This window comes from Molothrus ater, unplaced genomic scaffold, assembly GCF_012460135.2.
Source record: "Molothrus ater isolate BHLD 08-10-18 breed brown headed cowbird unplaced genomic scaffold, BPBGC_Mater_1.1 matUn_MA122, whole genome shotgun sequence".
NCBI lineage: Eukaryota > Metazoa > Chordata > Aves > Passeriformes > Icteridae > Molothrus > Molothrus ater.
In genome coordinates this window covers 11,083-31,417 of record NW_023416576.1, presented here as the reverse complement: position 1 = coordinate 31,417, position 20,335 = coordinate 11,083, and the positions used below count along the sequence as shown (strand labels likewise).

General features: G+C 52.9%; 1 protein-coding gene across 2 annotated transcripts; it reads left to right on the top strand.

The window, feature by feature from the left end:
* The first annotated feature begins 11,358 nt into the window (after positions 1-11,358).
* On the top strand, positions 11,359-19,120 carry TAF6L (TATA-box binding protein associated factor 6 like). Of its 2 annotated transcripts, none has more exons than XM_036405666.2 (10): positions 11,359-11,542; positions 11,973-12,059; positions 12,467-12,617; positions 13,240-13,290; positions 13,673-13,767; positions 14,616-14,690; positions 15,728-15,948; positions 17,053-17,110; positions 17,877-18,005; positions 18,095-19,120. In XM_036405666.2, the coding sequence occupies exons 1-10, from the start codon at positions 11,396-11,398 to the stop codon at positions 18,836-18,838; spliced, it is 1,758 nt and encodes a 585-aa protein (XP_036261559.1). In that variant the 5' UTR covers positions 11,359-11,395; the 3' UTR covers positions 18,839-19,120. The 2 variants fall into 2 exon arrangements, with proteins under 2 accessions (XP_036261559.1, XP_036261557.1); XM_036405664.2 differs by having other exon boundaries at positions 17,053-17,185; positions 18,095-19,119.
* The last annotated feature ends 1,215 nt before the right edge of the window (positions 19,121-20,335 follow it).

Genomic DNA, 20,335 nt, shown 5'->3' with positions numbered 1-20,335 from the left:
CAAATAAAAAATGAAATTACAAAAATTTAAAAAAGCCTAAAAAATAGAAAAATTAAAAATAAAAATGAATAAAAAATAAAATTAAAAAATAAAAAAAGCTTTAAAAATAAAAAAATTATAAATAAAAATTAAACAAAAAATAAAATTTAAAAAAAGCCTCAAAACTAGAATAATTAAAAATAAAAATACATAAAAATTTATAAAATAAAAAGCTTTAAAAAAAGAAAAATTAAAAATAAAAATGAATAAAAAATAAAATTAAAAAATAAAATAAAAAGCTTTAAAAATAAAAAATTAAAAATAAAAATTAAATAAAAAAAATTTTAAAAAGCCTCAAAAATAGAAAAATTAAAAATAAAAATTAAAAAAATTATAAAATAAAAAGCTTAAAAAATAGAAAAATTAAAAATAAAAATAAAAACACAAAATAAAAAGTTTTAAAATAAAAAAATTAAAAATAAAAATTATGTAAGAAATACAATTAAAAAATGAAATAAAAAGCTTTAGAAATAGAAAAATTAAAAATACAAATGAAATAAAAAATAAAATTAAAATAATAAAATAAAAAGCTTTAAAGATAGAAAAATTAAAAATAAAAATAAATGAAAATTTACAAAAAAATAAAAAAATAAATGAAAAACAAAAAAAACCCCCATAAAGTTTGTAAAGTACCATAAAAGTTGCATAAAAGTTGGTGCCGTAAAGCGCGACTGTCGTAAAGGGCGACTGTCGCAAAAGGGGCCGTAAAGCGCGACTGTCGCAAAAGGGGCCGTAAAGCGCGACTGTCGCAAAAGGGGCCGTAAAGCGCGACTGTCGTAAAACTGTCGCAAAAGGTGCCGTAAAGCGCGACTGTCGTAAAAGGTGCCGTAAAGCGCGACTGTCGTAAAACTGTCGCAAAAGATGCCGTAAAGCGCGACTGTCGCAAAAGGTGCCGTAAAGCGCGACTGTCGCAAAAGGGGCCGTAAAGCGCGACTGTCGTAAAAGCGGCCGTAAAGCGCGACTGTCGCAAAAGGGGCCGTAAAGCGCGACTGTCGCAAAAGGTGCCGTAAAGCGCGACTGTCGTAAAACTGTCGCAAAAGGTGCCGTAAAGCGCGACTGTCGTAAAAGGGGCCGTAAAGCGCGACTGTCGTAAAAGGTGCCGTAAAGCGCGACTGTCGTAAAACTGTCGCAAAAGGTGCCGTAAAGCGCGACTGTCGCAAAAGGGGCCGTAAAGCGCGACTGTCGTAAAAGGTGTCGTAAAGCGCGACTGTCGTAAAACTGTCGTAAAAGGTGCCGTAAAGCGCGACTGTCGCAAAAGGTGTCGTAAAGCGCGACTGTCGTAAAACTGTCGTAAAAGGGGCCGTAAAGCGCGACTGTCGCAAAAGGTGCCGTAAAGCGCGACTGTCGCAAAAGGGGCCGTAAAGCGCGACTGTCGCAAAAGGTGCCGTAAAGCGCGACTGTCGTAAAAGGTGCCGTAAAGCGCGACTGTCGCAAAAGGGGCCGTAAAGCGCGACTGTCGTAAAACTGTCGTAAAAGGGGCCGTAAAGCGCGACTGTCGCAAAAGGTGCCGTAAAGTGCGACTGTCGCAAAAGGGGCCGTAAAGCGCGACTGTCGTAAAACTGTCGCAAAAGGTGCCGTAAAGCGCGACTGTCGTAAAAGGGGCCGTAAAGCGCGACTGTCGTAAAATTGTCGCAAAAGGTGCCGTAAAGCGCGACTGTCGCAAAAGGGGCCGTAAAGCGCGACTGTCGTAAAACTGTCGCAAAAGGTGCCGTAAAGCGCGACTGTCGTAAAAGGGGCCGTAAAGCGCGACTGTCGTAAAAGGTGCCGTAAAGCGCGACTGTCGTAAAACTGTCGCAAAAGGTGCCGTAAAGCGCGACTGTCGCAAAAGGTGCCGTAAAGCGCGACTGTCGTAAAACTGTCGCAAAAGGTGCCGTAAAGCGCGACTGTCGTAAAAGGGGCCGTAAAGCGCGACTGTCGTAAAAGGTGCCGTAAAGCGCGACTGTCGTAAAACTGTCGCAAAAGGTGCCGTAAAGCGCGACTGTCGCAAAAGGGGCCGTAAAGCGCGACTGTCGCAAAAGGTGCCGTAAAGCGCGACTGTCGTAAAAGGTGCCGTAAAGCGCGACTGTCGCAAAAGGGGCCGTAAAGCGCGACTGTCGTAAAACTGTCGTAAAAGGGGCCGTAAAGCGCGACTGTCGCAAAAGGTGCCGTAAAGTGCGACTGTCGCAAAAGGGGCCGTAAAGCGCGACTGTCGTAAAACTGTCGCAAAAGGTGCCGTAAAGCGCGACTGTCGCAAAAGGTGCCGTAAAGCGCGACTGTCGTAAAAGGTGCCGTAAAGCGCGACTGTCGTAAAACTGTCGCAAAAGGTGCCGTAAAGCGCGACTGTCGCAAAAGGGGCCGTAAAGCGCGACTGTCGTAAAAGCGGCCGTAAAGCGCGACTGTCGCAAAAGGGGCCGTAAAGCGCGACTGTCGCAAAAGGTGCCGTAAAGCGCGACTGTCGTAAAACTGTCGCAAAAGGTGCCGTAAAGCGCGACTGTCGTAAAAGGGGCCGTAAAGCGCGACTGTCGTAAAATTGTCGCAAAAGGTGCCGTAAAGCGCGACTGTCGCAAAAGGGGCCGTAAAGCGCGACTGTCGTAAAACTGTCGCAAAAGGTGCCGTAAAGCGCGACTGTCGCAAAAGGTGCCGTAAAGCGCGACTGTCGTAAAAGGTGCCGTAAAGCGCGACTGTCGTAAAACTGTCGCAAAAGGTGCCGTAAAGCGCGACTGTCGCAAAAGGTGCCGTAAAGCGCGACTGTCGTAAAACTGTCGCAAAAGGTGCCGTAAAGCGCGACTGTCGTAAAAGGGGCCGTAAAGCGCGACTGTCGTAAAAGGTGCCGTAAAGCGCGACTGTCGTAAAACTGTCGCAAAAGGTGCCGTAAAGCGCGACTGTCGCAAAAGGGGCCGTAAAGCGCGACTGTCGTAAAAGGTGCCGTAAAGTGCGACTGTCGCAAAAGGGGCCGTAAAGCGCGACTGTCGTAAAACTGTCGCAAAAGGTGCCGTAAAGCGCGACTGTCGTAAAGCGCGACTGTCGTAAAGCGCGACTGTCGCAAAATGGGTCGTAAAGCGCGACTGTCGCAAAACTGTCGCAAAAGGTGCCGTAAAGCGCGACTGTCGTAAAAGGGGCCGTAAAGCGCGACTGTCGTAAAAGGGGCCGTAAAGCGCGACTGTCGCAAAAGGTGCCGTAAAGTGCGACTGTCGCAAAAGGGGCCGTAAAGCGCGACTGTCGTAAAGCGCGACTGTCGCAAAATGGGTCGTAAAGCGCGACTGTCGCAAAACTGTCGCAAAAGGTGCCGTAAAGCGCGACTGTCGTAAAAGGGGCCGTAAAGCGCGACTGTCGCAAAAGGGGCCGTAAAGCGCGACTGTCGTAAAGCGCGACTGTCGTAAAAGGTGTCGTAAAGCGCGACTGTCGTAAAAGCGGTCGTAAAGCGCGACTGTCGCAAAAGGTGCCGTAAAGCGCGACTGTCGTAAAGCGCGACTGTCGTAAAAGGGGCCGTAAAGCGCGACTGTCGCAAAATGGGTCGTAAAGCGCGACTGTCGCAAAACTGTCGCAAAAGGTGCCGTAAAGCGCGACTGTCGTAAAGCGCGACTGTCGCAAAACTGCCGTAAAGCGCGACTGTCGCAAAAAGGGTGCAGTAAAGCGCGACAGTCGCACTTTACGGCAGTTTTACGACAGTCACGCTTTACTGCACTACCTTTTATGGAACTTTTACAGTATTTTACAGCACTTTACGGATTTTATTTTGTTTTTTTAATAATTTTTAATTAATTTTATTTTTTTAATTTAATTTTTATTTAATTTTTTTAAAAATTTTTCTATTTTTAAAGCATTTTAAAATTATTTAATTTTCTTTTTTATTTAATTTTTAGATTTAATTTTTTTTTATTTTTAGAGCATTTATTTTAGTTTTTTATTTTTATTTTTATCTTAATTTTTAGTTTTGATTTTTTTTATTTTTAAGCATTTATTTTATTTTTTAATTTAATTTTTATTTTTGATTTATCTATTTTTAAAGCCTTTTATTTTATTTTTAATTTTATTTTTTAATTAATTTTTTAAATTTTTTGATTTTTAAAGCATTTATTTTATTTTTTACTTTTTATTTAATTTTTATTTTTGATTTTTCTATTTTTAAATATTTTTATTTTATTTTTTAATTTTATTTTTTAAATTTTTATTTTTAAAGCATTTATTTTATTTTTAAATTTTTATTCAATTTATATTTTTGCTTTTTCTATTTTTAAAGCATTTATTTTCTTTTTAAATTTTATTTTTTATTCAATTTTTAGTTTTTATTTTTTTATTTTTAAAGCATTTATTTTTTACTTTTTATTTAATTTTTATTTTTGATTTTTCTATTTTTAAAGCATTTATTTTATTTTTTAAATTTTATTTATTTCATTTTTAGTTTTAATTTTTTATTTTTATACTATTTAATTTTTTAATTTTATTTTTTATTTCATTTTTATTTTTGATTTTTCTATTTTTAAAGCATTTACTTTCTTTTTTAAATTTTATTTTTTATTCAATTTTTAGTTTTTATTTTTTTATTTTTAAAGCATTTGTTTTATTTTTTATTTTTTATTTAATTTTTATTTTTGATCTTTCTATTTTTAAATATTTTTTTTATTTTTTATTCAATTTTTAGTTTTAATTTTTTATTTTTAAAGCATTTATTTTATTTTTTAATTTTATTTTTTATTTTTATTTTTTATTTTTAGTTTTAATTTTTCTATTTTTAAAGCATTTAATTTTTAAATTCTTTTAATTTTTACATTTAATTGTTCTATTTTTAAAGCTTTTTATTTTTTTAATTTTCTATTTTATTAAATTTTTTTATTTTCCCATTTTTAAAGCATTTATTTTATTTTTTTAATTTTATTTTTTATTTAATTTTTATTTTTAATTTTTCTCTTTATAAAGCTTTTTATTTTATTTTATTTGGTGCTGTCCAGACCAGCTCAAGCTGGTGATTGTGGTGGTGTTTGAGGGTCTTGCAGTTACCCCGATTAATAGGTAGAGATGGTGTTTGGAGGCCACAGTGTTACAGGTAGGGGTTAAACAGTTTTTAGGGTCTTTCAGGTGATTTTTCAGGGATTTTTAGGGATATTTTAGGGTTTTTTTTGCAGGAGTTTTTTAGGAATTCTCTGGAAATGTTTAGGATACCTTTAGGGCTTTTTCAGGGCTTTTAAAATAATTTTTAGGGTGTTTTAATGACTGTTTTACCCGGGTGCCCCAGCCACCCAAGGCACCCCGTGCCGGCGCCGCAGCGCTCCAGCCCAGCCTCCCGTCAGCGCCGCCCGTGGTCGCTTCCCCTCTCCTGCCGCCGCCGCTGCATGGCAGGCCGAGCCGCGCCTTCCCCACCGCACCCTCCCGCTTCAGAGCTGCTGGATGGCGTGGCTCCGCCGCCTCCTGCAACCACGGCCGTCCCGGCGTTCCCTTCCACGGCCGCAGCCGCGGCCCCGTTCCCGTAGCTCCACCGCCTCCCGCACGCCCCGTCCTGCCCGCCGCCATGATGAGTGCCCGCGCCGCCGTAGTGATGGAACCCACGCATGCGCAGTTGCTACAACCCCAGCACCAGCGATATCACTCCGCGCCGACTCATGGAACCACAGCGCTGCTTCCGGGATCAGCCGCACGCATGCGCAGTTCTATCTCCACGGCCCCGCCGCCACCCCCCACTGCGTTTGCCGCAGCTTTGGTACAGCCCGGTCCCGGTTCCGAGCCGCTGCGTGCCGCTGTCCGGCCACAGCCGGCATCCCTGTGCCCTTTCACGCCACTTCTGCCGCCACTGCGTCTATACACGGCACCACAGCAGGCGAAAACTGCAGCGCCTTGCACGTATCCTTCCGCATCTCTGCCGCTGCCGGGCACCGAGAGATCCCTCTGCAGCGCGTAACCGTGCACAACCGATAGCTCTTCTCCCGTATTTTTAGGATGAATCAGGAGAGGGCTTTCTTTTACCTGAACTTTCAGTGTTTCGATAAGGAGATTCCTTTAGAGAGCCGGAGATTCCTTTAGAGAGCCGGAGCTGTGGTTACCAAGGGAACGGAGCTCAGGGCGGGACGGGGGAACTCGGCCCAGCTCAGGGTCTGGGTGCTCCAAAGGCGGGGTCTGCAGGGGGAATCGCCCGAGGGGATCGGCACAGCTCAGGGTCTGGGTGCTCCAAAGGCGGGGTCTGCAGGGGGAATCGCCCCAGGGGCTGTTCTGGTGCAGACGGAGCTGCAGCGTGGATCGGCCCCACGTGGCTCACGGCGGCTGATCCGGCAGAGACCAAGCCGGGACTGACCCCGGCTGCAGCGGCGGGAGCCGAGCAGAGTCAGGGCAGCCGGGGACGGGACAGACGGGCCCCCCCTCGGTGCGGTCAGCGCGGTACCCACGGTGCACACGGCAGGACGGACCCCCCGCCCCTTCCGCCGGCACGGCCAGCGGAGCGGCCGCGGGCCCGGTGGCCGGGACCGGGACAGACGGACCGGGACAGACGGACCAGGCCAGACGGACCGGGACAGACGGACAGACGAGTGGGGGAACAAACGGGAATGGATGAGGTAATATTTCGGTCCCAGCCTTATACTTTCACCGGTTTTCTTTTATTGCCTTTAAAAATGTTATTTTCTTACAATCTCCCCCCTGCCCAGCATGTGGTATATCCTTTTTTTTTTTTTTCCCTGGATTAAACAGTTTTTACAAATAAATCCAGAGCTTACCAAAGCAAACTTCTGCTTGGATACTTTGAAATGGTCGACGAGTTAACTCACGACCTTCTCATGTTGTTTTTCTCACCACCCTTTTATTTATCCTTTGGCAATTTATACATCTTTCAGTTACTTGTTTTTCTACTCCAAAAATCGCAATGCATCCATAGTTCCTTAAAAAAAATGATCGCACAAAGCCTGAGTATCCCACTGGGCGTCTTGATACATGTCCTCTGCTATTCCCTAGTAAGCATTTTATTATCTGTCTTCCATCAAGATCTTTCTATTTCCCCCATTTATCTTTTTCGCCGCCTATCTTGTTTTAATTCGCCTTTTTTTTTTGCTTCCCTAAACTTTGGAATTTCCAATTTTTCCTCATTTGGAGTAATATTAACTCTTTCAGCTCCATTTTCTGCTGCATCTTTAGCTTCCTGATCTGCCAAATTATTTCCCCTTATTTCTGGGGTCTTTACCCTGCAAATGCCAACCCTTTGATCCAACACAAAAGAATTTTGAAAAAGAACTGTTCCCAAACAGCTCCAGAGTCCCCCCAGTGTTTGGGACAGATTTCTGACCCAAAAAGAGACACTAAACACTGAAAATTCATCAGCAAAATTCATCAGCATTAATCCCAAATTAGAAAACTCACAAAAATCTTTTGATAATTTTCAACTAACAGACTAGGATGAAGTCAGAGGCCAGATTTGCAAAGAAGAAAGTCTAAATCCTCTAGCTATGCCTGTGCCATTCAGCCAGCAAGCCGCTGGTCCTAGAACACGGGTGGCTGTCCCACCTCATGAGATAAAAGAATTGCGAAAAGCAATAAGGGACAGTGGTATCTGCTCCCCATATTTTAAGCAACTGCTGAAAAGGATAGTCCCGGAAGGACGTACACTCACACCAAATGACTGTAAAAATCTTGCTAGTATAATTCTCACAGCCTCACAATATACGCTATGGGAACTCAAATGGAAAAGACTGCTCACAGGGGTACAAGCCACTTATAGACAGAGTACCGATGCAGACCTTCGTACCCTTGTCATGTCTAAGCTGACTGTGACCCTCCTGATGATCAGAGTGATAATCGAGTGAATTTACCCAAACCAGCATTAGATGACATTAAAAAGATGGCTCACAGAGCCTTTTTGCAAATTCAGCCTGCAGGAAGTTTTGAAAAAGCCTATAATCTGATTAGGCAAGACTCGTCTGAACCATTTACCACATTTGTGGGCCGGGTAACGCAAGGAGCAGAAAGACAATGCGGCGATGATATAGCTCACCCAATAATGATACAGGACATTATTGAAAATAAAGGCAATGCAGAATGTAAAAGAGTTATCAAAGCCCTAGGAAAAGAAAAACCCACAGTGCCTGAAATGATGGATGCCTGTAACAAAATTGGGAGTCCACAGCAAGTGGCAATTATCCAGGCAAATGAACTTGGAAAAACTCTAGGAGAAAAAATTGAAAGGGCTCTTACAGCTCAAACAGCGCAAGCAGTCGCACAGGCAGCACAAACAGAAGCTTTACCTGTAAATCTACCAAAGACGAATGTCTGGGTTGCTTTAGCCAGGTCTGCAGGCTCCGATACCATCCGTCCGTCTGACACAAGCCCTGACAAACCTTTTTCAGCCTGTCTAGTTGGAGTACCTTTCCCAAAGGGTTTTGATAATGTTACTCCTGATAAATGTTGGCCATCTGATGATCATCACGTATCTCCAACTCCCAGCCAGAAACACCAAACTTACATTGATAATTCTAAAGCTGATAAATCTGACCTTCAAGAGCTAGAAATCCTAGGCTCATTAACTATGGATACCTGTAACTTCTTTCATTTCCTAGGAGAAGACGGCCCTCATTCACCCCATATCACCCAGCCTATAGCAATATGACTTCTCAGTGCAATCAAACTGAGCTTCTTACGTGTGATGAACCTCACACAGATCATTGCAACAAACTTCCAATTCTGTTCCCTAGAGGAATCTGGCTCATCTGTGGAGACAGGGCCTGGCAAGGTATACCCTCAAAAATAGATGGTGGGCCTTGGGACAACTTACAATAATTGCTCCCAGTGTCCAAGAGGTAGTCAAGAAGAAAAGCAGAAAGATTAGATCCTCCTGGGGACATTAATATGAAAGCAACCATGATAGCAATTTTCACTCTCAGAACTCTGGAAAATCAACTGTTGCAAGCATTTTTCTACCTCATGGGGTTCCTCAGCTGCACTGACACAATTAAACAAGTTAGGGTGTTGGCTCAGCAGAGAAGTAAATGCCACCTCTGCTGCAATCAGTGATTTGTTGACAGATGAAGAAGCGGTCAGACACGCCACTTTACAAAACAGAGCTGCCATTGATTTTCTTTTACTAGCACATGGGCATGGTTGTGAAGATTTTGAAGGATTATGTTGTATGAACTTACCTGATCATTCTGCTTCCATTCATAAACAGCTACAGAACCTAAAGGATTTAGCTAACCAAATTACAACAGGTGACCCATCTTGGCTAGACAGTTTGTTTGACGGTCGGAGCTTTTGCACCTTGCCTAAAGGAACTCTGTAAAATAGGCTTGATTATTCTAATAGTAATAATTGTAGTTTTAGTAGCAGTACCCTGTATACTTCAACGTGTGCAAAGAATTATGAGTAAAACAGTGTCTAAAATCTTAGTTGTTCATCAGAATGGGGGAGAGACGTTGGGGAAGATGAAACAGGAAAGCCTTATAAATATGATTGCCTGGCAAAGATTTTGAGAATATAGAAACTATAAGCAAGATTGAAATGAAAGCGAGCTTTGAGATCCCTCAGTTACTGAACAACAGGAAAACAATGGTGTGGGCAGCCGAAGGTGATCCCCTTTTGATGGAACAACACCCTCTGCCTGCAGACAGCTCCAAGGGGCCGAGCAGACCCTGCCAGCTCGGCAGAAGGGGCCCAAAGAGGAGTTTGTAGGGTTTAAAATGTAACACAGTGTGGTAATGTAGTGATTCTTATAGGCCGTATGGAAATGCTGTAGGATTTGTGTGTTGTACTAGATTGGTTCTAGTGGGAACCAATCTAGTACGTACACAATCTAGAATTCTAATGGGAATTAGAATATTCAACACAGAAGATGATTTCTTGTATTGTAATGGGAACTTCACTCTCTTGCCCTTTTACTCACTTAGCCCATTTTACTCTCTTATGCTTTTGCTCTCTTACCTCTCATCCTCTCAACCCCTCTCTTCTCTCAGGCCTGCTCTGAGCTGTGGCTGGCAGCTCCCAGCAGACCCCTGCCCCCGGGCCCTTTGCAATGAACCCCAAGTTCCACAAGGCCCCTGCCCCCGGGCCCTTTGCAATAAACCCCAAGTTCCAAAAGGCCCCTGCCCCTGGGCCCTTTGCAATGAACCCCAAATTCCAGCAGGCCCCTGCCCCCGGGCCCTTTGCAATGAACCCCAAGTTCCACAAGGCCCCTGCCCCCGGGCCCTTTGCAATAAACCCCAAATCCCAAAAGGCCCCTGCCCCCGGGCCCTTTGCAATAGACCCCAAGTTCCAGACCCGGCTTCAGAGATCTCTCGTCCCCGTCCGTCCCGACCGTGCCACCCCCGATGCCCCTACAGGTAGAAACTCACTCACTAGCAGGAAAAATCCTTCCAATGCATTTTTTCTATTTTTATCCTCTGAGTGTCTAACTTCATTTGCTAAATTTCTACCAGCACCTGGGGGGGCACGGGGGGGGGTTCAGGACACCCCAAAACTCCCCCGGGACCCCCCAAAACCGACGGGAGCCCCCCCAGGAACCCAGAACCCCCCCCCCCCCAACTCACCTGGCTCTGGGCGGGGTCCCCCCAGGTGAGCACCGAGACCCCCCGGGCCCGGCTCAGCCCCTCCCCCCCCGCGTGGTTCGTGGCCTCGCGGCGCTGCAGGTTCACCCCTGGGGGGGGAGGGGAAAGTCAGGGACACCCCCCCCCCCCCCCCCGGGACCCCCCCAAAACCACCCAGAGTCCCCCCAACCGCCCCCCAGGGACCCCCCAGAACTCCTCCCCAGGACCTCAGGATCCCCCCGGGACCCCCAAAAACCCCCCCAGAGTCCCTCCCTAGGTCCTCAGGCCCCCCCCTCGACCCCCCAAAACCACCAGGACCCTCTCAAGACCCCCCCAAAACCTCCCGAGCTTCCCCGGGACCCCTCAAACCTCCCCCCACAGGGCCCCTTCCCCAGGACATCAGGATCCCCCCGGGACCCCCAAAAACCGCCAGGACTCCCCCCCCGGAGAACCTTAGGATCACCCCGAGACCCCCCAAGACCACCCCGAACATCCCAAGACCCCCCGGGAACTCCCCCGCGACCCCCAAATTCACCCCCCAAACCCTCAGTGCCTTCCCGGACACCCCCGGGACCCCCCAAAGGCCCCTCCCGGTCCCCGGAACTCCCTCGGAACCCTCTCGAATCCCACCTCAGGACTCTCCTCGACGCCCCCAGACCCCTCAGGATCCCCCCCCACCTTTAAGGGCTCCGGTCTCGGCTCCCACCCAAACGTGACACAACCGCGCGGGCGCCGCCATCTTGGGAGTCCTCCCGACCCTTCCGGTGCGGGAACAGCGAGCACGGCCCGAGCGTTCCGGGGCAGAAAAGTTCCGGGGAGCTCCCGGCACTCCCCGCGCCGCTCTTATTTGCATAACCCCACCCCTCGTGGGCGTGGCCGGCCCCGCCATGGCGGAGCGGGAGGAGCGGCGCTTCGTGGAGCTGCCCCGGGACTCGGTGCGGCTCATGGCCGAGAGCGCCGGCGTGGAGCTCAGCGATGAGGTGGCGGCGCTGCTGGCCGAGGATGTGTGCTACCGGCTGCGGGAGGCCACGCAGGTACCGGGATACCGGATGGACTGGGGGGTATCGGAGTTACCGAGGTTACCGGGGATTACCGGGGGGACCGGGGTTATCAGGGCTACCGGCTGCGGGAGGCCACGCAGGTACCGGGGGAACCGGGGGGTACCGGGGATACCGGATGGACTGGGGAGTATCGGAGTTACCGAGATTACCGGGGGGTACCGGGGGGACCGGGGGTACCGGGGGTTACCTGATCCTGTTCCCATTCCCCCATTCCCGTCCCCATTCCCATTCCCATTGTGCCCGTTCCCATCCCCGTTCCCAGTTCCTCGTTTCCCGTTTTTCCCCATTCTTCGTTTCCCATTTTTCCCGGTTTTTCCCATTCCCAGAACAGCTCCCAGTCTCTCATGTCCCGTTTTTCCCATTTTTCCCGGTTTTTTCCCCGTTTTTCCCCGTTGTTCCCCAGAACAGTTCCCAGTTCCTGAAGCACACTCGGCGCCGCCGCCTCACCGTGGAGGATTTCAACCGAGCTCTGCGCTGGAGCAACGTGGAGGTGGGGACAGAGGGGACACTGGGGGGACACTGGGATGGACTGGGGACACTGGGGACAGAGGGGACACTGGGGGGACACTGGGATGGACTGGGGACACTGGGGACACTGGGGACACTGGGGACACTGGGGGGACACTGGGGGGACTGGGAGGGCTGAGCCTGGGGACACTGGGGCTGTGCCCGATCCTTGCAGTGTCCCCAAATCCCCGGGGATGTCCTCGATGTCCTCACTGTCCCCAATGTCCCTGAGTGTCCCCAGTGTCCCCAATGTCCCTGAGTGTCCCCAGTGATGTCCCCAATGATGTCCCCAATGTCCCCATTGTCCCCCCAGGCCGTCTGTGGCTGTGGCTCCCAGGACTCTGTCCCTGAGTGTCCCCAATGTCCCCAATGTCCCCACTGTCCCCCCAGGCCGTCTGTGGCTGTGGCTCTCAGGACTCGCTCCCGTTCCGGCCCCTCCGGGACTCGGATTTGTTTTTCCCCGAGGATCGGGAGGTGAATCTGCTGGAGCTGGCGCTGGCCACCAACATCCCCAAGGGCTGCGCCGAGACTGCGGTCAGAGGTGCGCCCCAAAATGTCCCCAAAATGTCCCTGGGAATCCCCAAGGGCTGTGCTGAGACTGCGGTCGGAGGTGCGCCCCAAAATGTCCCCAAAATTCCCCAAAATATCCCCAAAATATCCCCAAAATGTCCCTGAGAACCCCCAAGGGCTGTGCTGAGACTGCAGTCAGAGGTGTGCCCCAAAATATCCCCAAAATGTCCCCAAAATATCCCCCAAATATCCCCAAAATGTCCACAAAATAACCCCAAAATATCCCCCAAATATCCCCAAAATGTCCCCAAAATATCCCCCAAATATCCCCAAAATGTCCCCAAAATATTCCCCAAATATCCACAAAATGTCCACAAAATAACCCCAAAATATCCCCCAAATATCCCCAAAATGTCCCCAAAATGTCCCCAAAATATCCCTGAGAACCCCCAAGGGCTGTGCTGAGACTGCTGTGAGAGGTGCACCCCAAAACATCCCCTGGGAACCTTCAAACATCCCCTGGAAACCCCAAAACCATCCTGGGACCCCCAGAATTATCCCTGGGACCCCCGAATCCCCCCCTGGGACCCCCGAATCCCCCCCTGGGACCCCCCAGCCGGGCGGGGGTCTCACTCATCCCTCCCCCCCCGCAGTGCACGTGTCCTACCTGGATGGCAAAGGGAACCTGGAGCCGCAGGGAGCAGGTCAGGAACGACCCCCAAAGACCCCCCTGGGACCCCCCCAGGACCCCCTGAAATCCCCCCAGACCCCTCCCCAGTTTCCCCCTTTTCTCCTCCTCCCAAGCCCCCCTGAAATCCCCCAGATCCCCCCCCCAAGACCTCCAGGACCTCCCCAGGACCCCCAAACTCATCCCAGAGCTCCTGGAGACCCCCAAGATCCCCCACAGAACATCCAGGACGCCCCAAAATCCCCCAGACCCCTCCCCAGACCCCTCCAGGACCCCCTGAAATCCCCCAGGACCCCCTGAAATCCCCCAGCCCCCTCCCCAGCCCCCTTTTCTCCCCCTCCCAAGCCCCCCCAGCGGGGTTGGTTTCACTTTGGGGGTGCCCCCTGCCCTCCCTGCAGTGCCCAGCGCCGTCTCCTCGCTCAGCGATGACCTCCTCAAGTATTACCAGCAAATCACCCGCGCCGTGCTGGGCGACGACCCCCAGCTCATGAAGGTGGGGGGTGAGGGGGGTCTGGGGGGTCTCAGGGGGGCTGGGGAGGGGTCTGGGGGATTTCAGGGGGTCCTGGAGGGGTCTGGGGGCCTTGGGGGGGGTCTTGGGGTGAAGGGCAGGGGGGATCTGGGGGATTTCAGGGGGTCATGGAGGTCTGGGGGGGGGTCCCAGGGGGTGTCTGGAGAGGGGTCTGGGGGATTTCAGAGTGTCCTGGGGTCTCGGGGGGGCTTGGGATGAGGAGAAAAGGGGTCTGGGGAGGGTCTGGGGAGGGTCTGGGGGACTTCAGGGGGTCCTGGGGGGGTCTGGGGGCCTTGGGGGGGGTCTTGGGGTGAAGGGCAGGGGGGATCTGGGGAATTTCAGGGGGTCCTGGAGGTCTGGGGGGGGTCCCAGGGGGTGTCTGGAGAGGGGTCTGGAAAGGGGTCTGGGGGATTTTAGGGGTCCTGGGGTCTCAGGGGGGCTTGGGATGAGGAGAAAAGGGGTCTGGGGAGGGTCTGGGGGATTTCAGGGTGTTCTGGGGGGGTCTGGGGGATTTCAGGGGGTCTCAGGGTGTCTATGAGGGCTTGGGAGGAGGAGAAAAGGGGTCTGGGGAGGGGTCTGGGGAGGGGTCTGGGGGATTTTGGGGCGTTCTGGATGTTCTGTGGGGGATCTTGGGGGTCTCCAGGAGCTCTGGGATGAGTTTGGGGGGTCCTGGGGGGCTCTTAGGACGGGGGGCAGGGGGGATCTGGGGGATTTCAGGGGGTCCCGGGGGAAGGAGAAAAGGGGGAAACTGGGGCGGGGTCTGGGGGATTCTGAGTCCCCCCCTCCCCCCCAAGCCCCCCCAGGCCGGGCTGACCCCTCTGGGCCCCCCCCAGGTGGCCCTGCAGGATCTCCAGAGCAACCCCAAGATCGCGGCGCTGCTGCCCTACTTCGTCTACGTGGTCAGCGGGGTGAGCCGGGGGGTCCTGGGGGTCCTGGGGTGAGACTGGGGGGTCCTGGGGTGAGCCGGGGGGTCCTGGGGGGTCCTGGGGTGAGATTGGGGGGTCCTGGGGGTCCTGAGGGCATTGGGGTGAGTTTTGGGGGGGCTCCTGAAGGGAGTTAGGGGGATCTGGAGGGAGTTTTGGGGGGTCCGGGAGGGGTTTGGGTGTCCTGGGGGGGAGTTTAGGGGGTCTGGAAGGAAGTTTCGGGGGTCCTGGGATGAATTTAGGGGTTCTGGGGGGGATCCTGAGGGGGCCTGGGAGGAGTTTTGTGAGCCCTGAGGGGGTCCTGGGGGCTCTTGGTGGGTTTGGAGGATCCTGGGGGGAATCTGAGGTGAGATTTTCGGGTCCTGGGGGTGTTTTCGGGGTCCTGGTGGGGTTTGGGGTCCTGAAGGAATCTGGGGTGAGTTTTGGGGTCCTGGGGGGGGTCTGGGGTGACTTTTGAGGGTCTTGGGAGGGTTTAGGGTGGGTTTTGGAGGTCCCTGAAGGTCCCCAGGGGATTTGTGGTATCCCAAGGGGATCTGGGGTGAGTTTTGGGGGTCCTGGGGGTCTCCAGAGGCTGCTGAAGGTCTCTGGGCTGGGCTGAGCCAGGCTGGGCCGAGCTGGGCTGTCCCAGACCATCCCTGGAGCCTTTCCAAGCTTTCCCTCCCACCTTCCCTCACCTGGCCCAGGTGAAATCCGTGACCCACGACCTGGAGCAGCTGAACCGGGCCAGGCTGGGCTGAGCTGGGCTGGGCTGAGCTGAACCAGGCCAGGCTGAGCTGGGCTGAGCTGAACCAGGCCAGGCTGGGCTGGGCTGAACCAGGCTGAGCTGGGCTGGGCTGGGCCGGGCTGGGCTGGGCTGGGCTGAACCAGGCCAGGCTGAGTTGGGCTGAGCTGAGCTGGGCCAGGCTGGGCTGAGCTGGGCCGGGCTGAACCAGGCCAGGCTGAGCTGGGCTGGGCTGAGCCAGGCTGGGCTGTCCAGGGCTGCCCCCGGAGCCTCCCCAAACTCTCCCTCTGCCCCGGCCCAGGTGAAATCCGTGAGCCACGACCTGGAGCAGCTGAGCCGGCTGCTGCAGCTGGCTCGGAGCCTCCTGCAGAACCCGTTCCTGTGCCTGGGCTCCTACGTGGGCAGCCTGATGGGCTCCGTGCTCTACTGCGTGCTGGAGCCCCTGGCAGCCTCCATCAACCCCCTCAACGACCACTGGACCCTGCGTGACTACGCCGCTCTGCTGCTGGGACGCATCTTCTGGTGGGCACGGGGGAATTGGGGGGTCCCAGGGGGGTCCGGGGGGTCAGGGCCCCGTGAGGGGTCCAGGAGGAGGGCAGGGATGGGGATTTTGGCCGGGTGATTCGGAAGGGGCGGTTTGGTATTTGGGGATTTGCGTTATTTTAAAAGGAAAGGATGTGGTAGAGTGAAAGGAGAGGAGAAAGGGTTTTATTGGAAGGGAAGGGAAAAGGAAAGGGAAAAGAAGGAAAGGAGAAGGAAAAGGGGAAGGAGAAGGGAAAGGAAAGGAAAAGGAAAAACAAAAAAAGGAAAGAAAAGGAAAAAAGGAAAGGAAAAGGAGAAGGAAAAGGAAAAAAGGAAAGGAAAAGGAGAAGGAAAAGGAAAAAAGGAAAGGAAAAGGAGAAGGAAAAGGAAAAACGAAAAAAGGAAAGGAAAAGGAAAAACGAAAAAAGGAAAGAAAAGGAAAAGAAAAGGAGAAGGAAAAGGAAAAAGGAAAAAAGGAAAGGAAAAGGAGAAGGAAAAGGAAAAAGGAAAAAAGGAAAGGAAAAGGAGAAGGAAAAGCGAAAAACAAAAAAAGGAAAGAAAAGGAAAGGAAAAAGGAAAAAAGGAAAAGGAAAAACAAAAAAAGGAAAGAAAATGAAAAGGAAAGGAAAGGAAAAGAAAGTAAAAGGGAAGGAGAAGAAAGGAAAGGAAAGGAAAGGAAAAAGGAAAGGAACAGTAAATGGAAAAAAGGAAAGGAAAGGAAAAAAGAAAAAGGAAAAAGGAAGGAAAAGGAGAAAGAAAGGAGAAGGAAAAGGAAAAAGGAAATGAAAGGAAAAAGGAAAAAGGAAGGAAAAGGAGAAAGAAATGAAAAGGAAAAAGGAAAAGAAAAGAAAAAAGGAAAGGGAAGGAAAAGGAAAAAGGAAAGAAAAAAGAAAAGAAAATCTCGTGGCCGCTCAGAGCCCCCACACAGCTGAGCCTGTGATTGGCCATTAATTAAAACCAAGCGCATGAGACCAGCCCAAGGCTGCCCTGCTGCACCCAATTCTCGCCTTTCTGTTCCTCTGGGGCCCCTCTGGGGCCTCTCGGGAGGATCAGGCCCGGCAGGAGAATGCCCAGGACCCGTCTCAGTGCCCGCTGTGCCCGCAGGAGCCACGGGGAGCTGGTCAGGGGCCTCTACCAGCAGATCCTGCTCGCGCTCCAGAAGGTCCTGGCGGACCCCGTGCGGCCGCTCTGCTCCCACTACGGGGCCGTGGTGGGGCTGCACGCGCTGGGCTGGAAGGTCTGGGGGCCCGGGGGGGTTTGGGGGGGTCCTGAGGGGGATTTGAGGGGACTGTGGGGGGTTTGGGGGGGTCCTGAGGGGTTCTAAGGGGATTTGAGGGGACTATGGGGGGTTTGAGGGGGTCCTGAGGGGGTTTGAGGGGACTATGGGGGGTTTGGAGGGTCCTGAGGGGGATTTGAGGGGTTCTAAAGGGATTTGAGGGGACTATGGGGGGTTTGAGGGGCTTCTGAGGGGGTTTGGGGAAGCTATGGGAGGGTTTAGGGGGGTCCTGAAGGGGTTTTGAGGGGGTTCTGAGGGGATTTGAGGGGACTATGGGGGTTTTGGGGGGTCTCAAGGGGGTTTTGAGAGGGTCCTGAGGGGTTTTAGTGGCTTCCTGAGGGGGTTTGGGGGAGCTATGGGGGGGTTTAGGGGGGTCCTGAAGGGGTTTGGGGGGTTCTGAGGGTTGTAGGGGGGTCCTGAGGGGGTCCCAAAGTGGGTGTGGGGGGGAACCTGAGGGGGTTTGGGGTCATCCCAAGGCGGTTTTGGGGGTCCTGAAAGGCACACGGGGGGGTCTAAAGGGGCTCTGGGGGTGCTCCAGGGGCTCTGGGGGTTCCATGGGGGGCTTTGGGGGTTCCATGGGGGGCTTTGGGGGTTCCATGGGGCGGTTTGGGGGTTCCGGGGGGGTCCCAGCCCATGTCCCCCCCCTCCCCAGGCCGTGGAGCGGGTGCTGTACCCCCACCTCCCCACGTACTGGCCCAACCTCCAGGCCGTGCTGGACGATTACTCCGTGTCCAACGCCCAGGTCAAGGCTGACGGCCACAAAGTCTACGGCGCCATCCTGGTGAGGCCGGGGGGGCTTTTTTGGGGGGGGTCCGCACCCCTTTAACCCCCCCTTGGATCCCTCTGACCCCCCCCCCCCGTGTCCCCCAGGTCGCCGTGGAGCGGCTGCTCAAGGCCAAAGCTCAGCAAGCCCCGGGATTTGGGGGTCCCGAGGGGTCCCCCCGGCACAGCCCCCCCGGCCAGGACCCCCCCCCCGAGCTGGGTTTGGGCCGCCCGGTGATACCGGGAGGCGCCGCCGCTGCTTCCTCCTCCTCCTCCTCCTCCTCCTCGCCGCCGTCGCCGCCCTCGCCGTCGCTGCGGGACATGTACCGCGAGCTCTACGACTTTTTCGGCGACAGCCTCGCGGCTCGGTTCGGTACCGGCGCCCCCGCCGAGCCCCCGAGCCCCCCGGGAGCGCCCGAGGGCGCCCGCAAGGAGCCCCCGGCCGAAGGAGCCGCCCGCAAGATGCCCCAATTGACCAACGCCACGGTGAGCCCGAGGGACGAGGAGCCGCCCCCGCCGCGCCCGGAGCGGCCCCCGCTGCACCGAGCGCCGGGACCCCCGCCCCGGCCCCGCGGGACCCCCCGCGCCCCCTCCGGGCACCGGCCCGGCGCTCGGGACGTGTTCCAGAAATGTCGCTTCGCCCCTCGGGGCCCTCCCCGCTTCAGCTTCGTGATCGCGGGGCGCCAAACCGGGCGGCGCTGCCCCGGCCGAAGGTTCCAGACGAGCTTCCCGCAGCCGCCCGGGGCCGCGCTCGGCTCCCGGTACGCGCAGCGGCTGCCGATGATCGGGAGAACCGCGAGGGCCCCGCGGAGATGGCCCCGAGCCGAGTACTCGCTGCTGCTGCTGCTCTGAGCCCGGCAATGGGGCTGGAAATGGGGCGGGGGGCGGCAGGGGCCTGGGGCGGTCCCAAAGGGGGCGTGGAGTGGTCGGTAAGGGATGGGGAGTGGCCACTAAAGAGGGGGTGGTGGTCAGTGGATGGTGTGAAATGGGCAATAAAGGAAATAAAGGAAGGGTTGTGGTCATTAAAGGGTGCCCGGTGGCGAGCAGAAAGGGTTTGGTGGTCAGTGGGTGGCGTGGAGCGGTCACTGCATGGGCGTGAGTGGGCATCCAAGGGTGTCCGGAGGTCAGTGGAGAGGGTGTGGTGGTCAGGGGGTGGCATGGAGTGGTCAGTGGATGGTGTGGGGTCAATAAACAGCCCCAGTGGTCAGTGGGGTCAGTGGTCAGTGGGGTCAGTGGTCAGTGGGGTCAGTGGTCAGTGGGGTCAATGGTCAGTGGGGTCAGTGGTGTCAGTGGTCAGTGGGGTCAGTGGTGTCAATGGTCAGTGGGGTCAATGGTCAGTGGGGTCAGTGCGTCAGTGCCTGCTGTGGGGTCAGTGCTGAGTGGTCAGTGCCAGGTGTGGGGTCAATGGTCAGTGCCAGGTGTGGGGTCAGTGCCAGGTGTGGGGTCAGTGGTCAGTGGGGTCAGTGGTGTCAATGGTCAGTGGTCAGTGGGGTCAATGGTCAGTGGTGTCAGTGGTCAGTGGTCAGTGGGGTCAATGGTCAGTGGGGTCAGTGGTCAGTGGGGTCAATGGTCAGTGGGGTCAGTGGTCAGTGGGGTCAGTGGGGTCAGTGGGGTCAGTGGTCAGTGGTGTCAGTGGTCAGTGCCTGCTGTGGGGTCAGTGCTGAGTGGTCAGTGCCAGGTGTGGGGTCAATGGTCAGTGCCAGGTGTGGGGTCAGTGCCAGGTGTGGGGTCAGTGGTCAGTGGGGTCAGTGGTGTCAATGGTCAGTGGTCAGTGGGGTCAATGGTCAGTGGTGTCAGTGGTCAGTGGTCAGTGGGGTCAATGGTCAGTGGGGTCAGTGGTCAGTGGGGTCAATGGTCAGTGGGGTCAGTGGTCAGTGGGGTCAGTGGGGTCAGTGGTCAGTGGTGTCAGTGGTCAGTGGTGTCAGTGGTCAGTGCCTGCTGTGGGGTCAGTGTTGAGTGGTCAGTGCCAGGTGTGGGGTCAGTGGTCAGTGGGGTCAATGGTCAGTGGGGTCAATGGTCAGTGGTCAGTGGGGTCAGTGGGGTCAGTGGTCAGTGGTGTCAGTGGTCAGTGGGGTCAGTGGTCAGTGCCTGCTGTGGGGTCAGTGCCAGGTGTGGGGTCAGTGGTCAGTGCATCAGTGGTCAGTGCCTGCTGTGGGGTCAGTGCTGAGTGGTCAGTGCCAGGTGTGACCCCAGCAGTCCCCGAGAGCTCCTCCCTTTTACTCAATAAAATCTCATTTTTCCATTTTCTCCCCCAATTCCCCCCTCCCCCTGCAGTGACACCCCCGGCCACGCTGCCCAACGGATTTTACTGGAAAACCTCAGAATTTACAAATTCCCCGCCCCAGCCCA